The following is a 9,076-nucleotide window of genomic DNA, read 5'->3' as shown; positions in this document are numbered from 1 at the left end:
CTAGCCACTTTGCCAAAGTTGTTTATCAGTTGTAGAAGTTCTCTGGTAGAATTTCTGGGGTTGCTTGTGTATACTATCATATTATCTGCAACTACTGATACCTTGGTTTCCTTGCCAATTTGTATCCACTTGATCTCTTTTTGTTGTCTTATTACTCTAGCTAGAACTTCGAGTACTATGTTAAATAGATACAGGGAGAGTGGGTAGTCTTGTCCCTGATTTTAGTGGAATTCCTTCAAGTATATCTCCATTTAATTTGATATTGGCCATTGGTTTGCTATATATTGCTTTTATTATGTTTAGATATGGGCCTTGAATTTCTGATCTCTCCAATACTTTTAACATGAAAAGGTGTTGTATTTTGTCAAAGGTTTTTTCAGCATCTAATGAGATGATCATGTGATTTTTTCCTTTGAGTTTGTTTATATAGTGGATTATGTTAGGTGAATTTCTTATATTGAACCACCCCTGCATCCCTGATACAAAGCCTACTTGATCATGGTGAATGATGGTTTTGATGTGTTCTTGGATTCGGTTTGCTAGAATTTTATTAGTATCTTTGCATTGACATTGATGGACAAAATGATTGTTCTGAATTTCTCTTTCTTTGTTGTGTCTTTGTATAGTTTAGGCATCAGAGTAATCATGGCTTCATAGAGTAGAGCTCCCTCTATTTCTATTTCTATTTCTATTTCTATTTCTATTTCTATTTCTATTTCTATTTCTATTTCTATTTCTATTTCTATTTCTATGTTATGGAATAGTTTAAGGAGTGTTGGTATTAGATCTTCTTTGAAGGTCTGGTAGAATTTTACACTAAAGCCATCTGGCCCTGAGCTTATTTTGGTTGGGAAGTTTTTAATGACTTCTATTTTATTAGGGGATATGGGCCTGTTTAAATAGTTTACCTACTTGTAATTTAACCTTAGTATGTAGTATCTGTCTAGAAAAATCATTCAATTCATCTAGATTTTTCAGTTTTGCTGTGTATAGGTTTTTGTAGTAGGATCTGATGGGTTTTTTTAATTTCCTCAGTTTCTGTTGTTTTGTCTCTGTTTTCTTTTTTTCATTTCTGATTTTGTTAATTTGGATACCATCTCTGTGCTTTTTAGTTAGTTTGGCTAGGGATTTATCTATCTTGTTGACTTTCTCAAAGAACCAGCTTTTGGTTTTGTTGATTCTTTCTTCCATTCTCTTTGTTTCCATTTGATTGATTTTGGTCCTGAGTTTGACTATTCCCTGCCCTCTACCAATTTTATATGGAAAAAAACCTACAGGAGCTAAAACAATTCTCAACAAGTAAAGAACTTCTGAGGAAATCACCATCTCTCACTGCAAGCTATACTACGAAGCAATAATGATAAAAACCACATGGTATTGGTACAGAGACAGACAGGTTGATCAATGAAATAGAATTAAAGACCCAGAAATAAAACCACACACTTATGAACACTTGATCTTTGACTATATATATATATGATATATATGGATATATATTACATATATATTCATATATATACATATATGTATAATATATATGCATATATATTACATATATTACATACATATATATGTAATATATATCACATATATATACACACACACATACACACAATGAAAAAAAGAAAGCATGTTCAATAAGTTGTGCTGGTCTAACTGGCAGTCCGTATGTAGAAAAATGAAAATACATCCATATTTGTCACCTTGCGAAAAGCTCAAGTCCAGGTGAATTAAGGACCTCAATATAAAATCAGATACACTGAATATAACAAAAGAGAAAGTGAGAAACAGCCTTAAACCCATTGGCATGTGTGCAGGGGGATGGAATTTCCTAAACAGAACTTCAATGGCTTAGGCTTTAAGATCAAGAATTGATAAATGATACCTCATGAACTGAAAAGTATCTGTAAGGCAAATGACACCATCAATAGGACAAATCAGCAACCTATAGATTGGGGGGAAAAAATCTCCACTAACCACACATTGGACAGAGGGATAATATCCAAAATATAGAAAGAACTCAAGAAGCTAGCCTCCAAAACACCAAACAACCCAATCAAAAAATGAAGTATAGACCTCAACAAAGAATTCACAACAGAGGAATCTCAAATACCCAAGAAGCACTTAAATTTTCAAAGTCCTTAGTCATCAGAGACATGCAAATTAAAACCCTGAGATTACACATTACACCAATCAGAATGGCTAAGATCAAAAACACAGGTGGCAGCACATGTTGGTGAGAATGTGGAAAAAAAAGAATGGTCCTCCATTGCTGGTAGGATTGCAAACTGGTACAAGCACTCTGGAAACCAATGTGGAGGTTCCTCAGAAAATTGGAAATAGATCTACCTGAAGACTTTGCCATACCACTCTTGAGCATATACTTAAAAGATTCCTCACCATACCACAGAAAAACATGCTCTACTATGTTCATAACAGCCTTGTCTGTGATAGCTAGGAGATGGATATAACCCAGATGTCTCACAAGGGAAGAAGAGACACAGAAAATGTGGTTCATTTACACAATGGAATACTATTCAGCTATTAAGAGTGAGGACATCATGAATTTTGCAGGCAAATTGATGGAACTAGAAAATATCATCCTGAGTGAGTAACTCATACCCAAAAGGACATGCATGATACACACTCACTAATAAGTGGATATTAGCCACTAATTACAGAATACCCACAATACAATCTGCAGAACTCAAAGTTAACAAGCCAAAAGACTCAAGTGAAGATGCTTCAATCCCACTTGAGAGGGAGAAGAAACCAACCATGAGACACAGAGGGAGGGAGAGAGGGAGGGAGGGAAGGAAGGAGGGAGGGAGGGAGGGAGGGAAAGAGGGAGGGACCTGAGTGGGTATGGGGAGTGGTAGGGGAAAAAGAGAACATGATCAGGTATTGTGGGTTGGGAGGGGACAGGAGAGAAGCCATGAGAACCAGCAGAATGAAAGGAAATATGCAACCTCTGTGGAGCAAGCACAAGATTGGAGGACTCCCTAGAATGTTCCAAGACCTAGTAGGTGAAAGACTCTCAGTACTCAAAGGGAGGGACCTTAGATAAAATGGGAGAGGAAACTTGTTGAGTCCACCTCTAGTAGAAAGGCAAGGCATCAAGAGAATGAATGGGGGTTGCCATCCACAATCAAAAATTCTGATCCAGAATTGTTCCTGTCTAAAAAAACTACAGGGACAAAAATGGAGAAGAGACTGAAGGAAAAGTGGTCCAGTGACTGGCCCAACTTAGGATCCATCTCAAAGGGAGGCTCCAAGGCCTAACACAATGACTAACGCTATTGTTTGCTTATAGACAGGAACCTAGCATGGCTGTCCTCCGAGAGGCCCAACAAGCTACTGACTGAAACAGAGAAAGATACTTACACCCAACCCTTGGACAGAAGCCTGGGATCCCTATGGTTGAATTAAGGAAAGACTCGAAAAAGCTGAGGAGGTCGACACCAGCAGTCTCGACTAACCGAGATCCATGAGATCTCTCAGACACTGAGCCGCCAACCAGGCAGCGTACACTGGCTGATGCAATGCTCCCGACACATGTACAGCAGAGGACTGCCTGGTCTGGCCTCAGGAAGAGAAGACTTACCTAATCCTTGAAAGACTTGAGGCCCCAGGTAGTGGGGAGGACTGACAGGGGGTGGGGAGAGATGATACATCTTCTTGGGGACAGAGGAAGAAGGGATGTGATATAGAACTGTGGAAGGGTGGACCAGGAGGAGGTAATGAATGGCCTGTAAATAAATATAAATAAATAAATAAATAAAGCAATTTTAAAAAGAAAAGAAAAAAGGAACACAAGCAGTATGGAGCAACTAGTTGACATGATGTTTGTGAATGTATAAATAGTGTCCCTTTAAAGGAGAACTGAGCATTTCATGAATGCGAACAAACAATAGCAACAAATGAAAATAATATATAATTTGAAGTATCTATCATAATCTAGCTGGGCCAGGAAAATGAGTCTATCACAGTGATATCTGAAATCAAGTGCTCTGTCTGCAAACATGTCCAATACTAAAGAAATTTACATTATCTCAGAAACTGGAGAATGCATAGTAGGGCTAGTGCGGGATGGACACCATGAACTAATCAATTGCTTTGCCCTAAAGGATCTCCTCCATTGACTGCATCCTCGCCAGTTATCTCCAGAATGGGTATGATTGGCTCAATGGTGCTGGGCAGCATTATATTAGTCTTGTACCCAGAAACCTATCATCCAGTAATGGTGTTCTCTCATAGTATCTAAACACTCCCCAAGAACTCGAATGTGTATTGTGCTCCCGTCATCTTAGCTTTTATTTCCTCGCAGTAACCGATTTCCCTCACCCACTTTTTTTCCTGGCTGAAGTGCAAAATTTACAAAACAGCTCATTGGCCCTGTTAGGATGCTTTGTCATTTCCTCGCTGGTCAGTCTTAAACTGCCAACCTGAACCCTTGGAGCTACAGAGAAATACATCACCAAAATGTTCATACCTTGAGTAAAAACGGGGTGTGGGAGTGTATCTAGCCATTAACTTTGTTTAAACTATTATGCCACTATTATTGTTTTTTTTTAATTATATTCTTATGAGGATATACTAAGCTGGTGAAACTCAATGCCACAGCTCGGATAGACTGCAGCACAGAAGCCTGTGTACTTGTCATGAAAATGAAACTTTACTTCCTTTCTCTTTTTCTGTGTTGTATTTCTTCTCTTCCGGTAACCTTTAACTATTTAAATATAAGATAAAATTAGTTATAGTGTTTGTAAAAACTAGTAATTCTCCATCCCTTGGTTCAACAATTTTAATTTGGGAAAATAATAAATTACAACAGGCATCTGTCAATGTGCTGGTTTGTGTTCATTTCTGGTGGCTGTGATAAACACCATGACCAAAGGCAGCTTGGAAAGCTCACTTGACTTACTTGTGTACCACAATCACTGAATAGAAGTCAAAGTAGTAACCTGTAGCCAGGAACTAAACCAGAGGCCATGCAGGAACTTTGTTTCTGGCTTGCTCAACTAATTTTCTTACGCAAACCAGGCCCAACTACCAACAGATGACACTACCAACAGTGGATGGCACTGCTCAACATAGGCCTTCTTATACCAATCAGCAATCAAGAAAATATCGCCAGAGACATGTCCACTGGGCAGTCTGGTGGTGGCAATCCTCAAATGAGATTTTTCTCTTCTCAGATGAGAAATAACATGAGAGACAAATCATCTCTTCTAAGATGAGAGATAAGTGGAGACACTGACATATAGAGACATAGTATGCATGATGTGAAATATTAATTTTTATAAATGGGCTTAGTAGTATATATAATTTTCTAATACATAAGTTATCTAGAGAGGGCAAGTTGAGCCAAGAGCCAGGGAAAAACAGCAAGACTGTTTCAAAAACAAAACCAAATGAGTCTGGAAAGATGGCAGCTCAGTTGTTAAGATCGCTTACTACTCTCTCAGAAGACCCAGGTTCAACATCCACGTGGCAGTTCACAAATTATACACATAAAATAAAAATAAATGAGTCTTCTTAAAACATAAAATTTTAACAATGTTTGCATTTTCTAATGTTTGCATTCTTATGGTCTCTTTATTCTATCAGTTTTGGATGCATATCTCATGAGTGATCAGGACTGATTACATGTAGGTTCTTATGAATATAGCATCACTGAACATACTTGAACATTGTCTTTGTGGCAAAAATTTAACTGGTATTCTTTATAACACAAGAAAAGAACTCAAAAAAAATTGAAGACCTGGCCCCAGATGAGCACCACACGGCCTGGACAGTCATAGAAAGCCTGAGATGACCCCAGAATCCCAGAAACCCTAGGTTGCCACTAAGATAAGCAAGTAAGTGGGAGAGAGATGAAGAAAAAGAAGCAGCACAGTGTGAGCATCATGAAGAGAAGCAGACTAGAAACTCCACAAGTAATGTGAAACAGCTGATATGAGTAGCCAGCAATGCTACCTAAGGCCATGGGTAAGTCCTGGGCCTGTGTTTCTATCAAGGTCCATGTCTGAGTCTGTGGTCCTGCAGCACTGGAGTTCTGCTACCCCCAAAGGCCATGTGGCTATCCCTTGTCTGAACTATGTTGATGTCTGAGGACTGTGCAGAGCTGGCCCCACTGCTCACTGGCTACAGCAAAAGCACCCCTCCCCCCCCACCACCACACACACCTCATTTGTGTGGCACAATAGAATTGGTCCTGGTGGCATGGGCACAGGCTAGCCCTGACATTTCTTTGCCCTGTGGTGGTGTGGGTGAGGGAAAGATGTCCTACCCCCACTTTTCTCTCTCCACCTGCTGCAGGCAGGAGACCTGTCCCATCCCCTCACAGGCTGCAGCACTTGGAACAACACTCTGCAACTCACCAAGGCAGCACAATAGAGGTCTCCCTGGTCACGTGAGAACAGGCCCGGGGGAGGGGGGCATGAGAATAGAAAAACTGGCCCTGCCCCTCTGTGAATTGCTGTAGCACATGAAGGGGCCAGTGCTACAGATCCAAAGCTGCAGGATCTTTATTACACAGGGCAACAGCAGAATATCTGAGAGGAGTCTTAGTGAAGATCCAGTATTGATAGTGTAACAGAAGCCAGATGCCTCCAACCAGACCAATGTCTCATTGCAATGAACATTTTCAAGTAAAGGTACCCGAACAAAAGGGTATATTGTGTGACACACTATGGCATACTACAACTTTTACATGTTGATGTTGTTGTTGTTGTTGTTGTTGTTGTTGTTTTGTTTTGTTTTGTTTTGTTTTGTTTTGTTGTTGTTAGGTTTGGTGGTGGTGGTATTGGTGGTGGTTTGGTTTAGTTTTGGGTTTTGGTGGTTTTGGGGGGTTGTTGCAAGCACAGAGGGTGGGGTTGGGGAAATAAATGGAATGGGGTTCATGATGTGAGATTCACAGAAAAATCAATAAAAAGGTTTTTTATGGAGACTTAAATCATAGGGAGTGTTAGTTTGTTAAACTTTCTTAAAAGGTCTATTTCTCAATGTGGAGCCAAAATATAAATTCCTTAATAATGAGTAGCATGATTGTCTATCATGATGGGAGTCCTCCACAAATTTCAGAGGCTGCCGGTTTTCTAATTGCTAGGAAATTCTTGGGAATTAGGTTACCTAATAACACAGGACACCACTAAATTTAGTTCAGCTGATCTTTTGCTTCACTCTAAGTTCTAAAATAGTCTTTTAAAAATGTTCACTGTTTCACTAAAATTAAAATTTAACTGAGTGCCCTACATTTTTATTTATTCAATTTAGTAGCTGTGCTGAGGTCATTAGTATGATTTCTGAATCCCAAATTTGTAAAACTTAGCCTCAGATAAATAGCTTAGGACAGTGGAAAGGAATTGGGTAAATTTGCATCTTAGCAAATAGTAGCTCAGCCTAAATTAACTGTGTGTAGAAAAGAATGATCCCCGGAGACGACAAATGAACATGCAATATCTAGGCTGAGGGTCATCAAACACACTGTTTTTAAGACTAATTGAGATTTAGATAAACTGTCTACAAGTTTTCATGTATAATTCTCATCTTCATCACACGACAGACTGCAACTTAAGGAGGTAAAGACAAGGACAGCGAACCCTAAACAGCCAAGTGTAGGAACCAAACTACATCAAGTCAGCCGGAAACTAACTGGCTACTTCTCTACTTTAAAATGACATATGAAACAGATACTACCTTAATGCTTGTAGCTGTTGGTGAGGCCTTAGTGGGGATCTTAGGAAATGCATTCATTGCACTGGTAAACTTCATGGGCTGGATGAAGAATAGGAAGATTGCCTCTATTGATTTAATCCTCTCAAGTCTGGCCATGTCCAGAATTTGTCTACAGTGTATAATCCTCTTAGACTGTATTATATTGGTGCAGTATCCAGACACCTACAACAGAGGTAAAGAAATGAGGACCATTGACTTCTTCTGGACGCTTACCAACCATTTGAGTGTCTGGTTTGCCACCTGCCTCAGCATCTTCTATTTCTTCAAGATAGCAAACTTCTTCCACCCTCTTTTCCTCTGGATAAAGTGGAGAATTGACAAGCTAATTCTCAGGACTCTACTGGCATGCGTGATTCTCTCCCTGTGTCTTAGCCTCCCAGTCACTGAAAATTTGAATGATGATTTCAGACGTTGTGTCAAGACAAAGGAGAAAATCAACTCTACTTTGAGATGCAAAGTAAATAAAGCTGGACATGCTTCTGTCAAGGTAAATCTCAACTTGGTCATGCTGTTCCCCTTTTCTGTGTCCCTGGTCTTATTTCTCCTCTTGATCCTCTCCCTATGGAGACACACCAGGCAGATGCAACTCACTGTCACAGGGTACAAAGATCCCAGCACAACAGCTCATGTGAAAGCCACAAAAGCAGTCGTCTCCTTCCTTGCCCTGTTTGTTGTCTACTGCCTAGCCTTTCTCATAGCCACCTCCAGCTACTTTATGCCAGAGAGTGATTTAGCTGTAATCTGGGGTGAGCTGATAGCTTTAATCTATCCTTCAAGCCATTCGTTTATCCTGATCCTGGGAAACAGTAAACTAAAACAGGCATCTGTGAGGGTGCTTTGTAGAGTAAAGACTATGTTAAAGGGAAGAAAATATTAGCATCATGGACATATCTGAAGAGAAGCTATCACTTTCTAAGAGAAAGAAAGACAAGATCATTATCCTTCATTTTTACATGAATACTGATTTCATGTGGTGACATCCTTTTAGTGAACTTAAATTGAATCATGGGAAATCTCATATACAGCAACTTGTATGTCTCTATCTCTATTTTTCTCTCTTTTTCAATACAAGTTGACATAAAAATTAGTTTCCAAAGCAAATTATAACAAATAGCTACAGCAGAAAGGACATTTTCATAGTCAGTTCTGAATCACTCCTCAAATGCAAAGCTACCTGACAAATTCAAAACAATTGTAACAGCATCTCACTGCTGTTTGCATTTGTTGGAAAAGCAGGTGGTTTGTTCTTATGACCTTACTTGGAAATTAAGCATAGCATTGCATTGGATGGCACCTTGACAAAGGGTGGACTTATGATGGCTATCTTGATTGTAAA

General features: G+C 39.3%; 1 protein-coding gene across 1 annotated transcript; it reads left to right on the top strand.

The window, feature by feature from the left end:
- Nucleotides 1-7,678: 7,678 nt before the first annotated feature.
- LOC117715802 (taste receptor type 2 member 7) lies at nucleotides 7,679-8,617 on the top strand. The gene has a single exon (XM_034512644.2). It carries the CDS (start codon nucleotides 7,679-7,681, stop codon nucleotides 8,615-8,617), a length of 939 nt encoding a protein of 312 aa, XP_034368535.1.
- Nucleotides 8,618-9,076: the final 459 nt, after the last annotated feature.

The sequence above is a fragment of the Arvicanthis niloticus genome, chromosome 9 (genome assembly GCF_011762505.2).
Source record: "Arvicanthis niloticus isolate mArvNil1 chromosome 9, mArvNil1.pat.X, whole genome shotgun sequence".
Classification (NCBI taxonomy): Eukaryota; Metazoa; Chordata; class Mammalia; order Rodentia; family Muridae; genus Arvicanthis; species Arvicanthis niloticus.
This window is presented reverse-complemented; position numbering and strand designations above follow the sequence as displayed.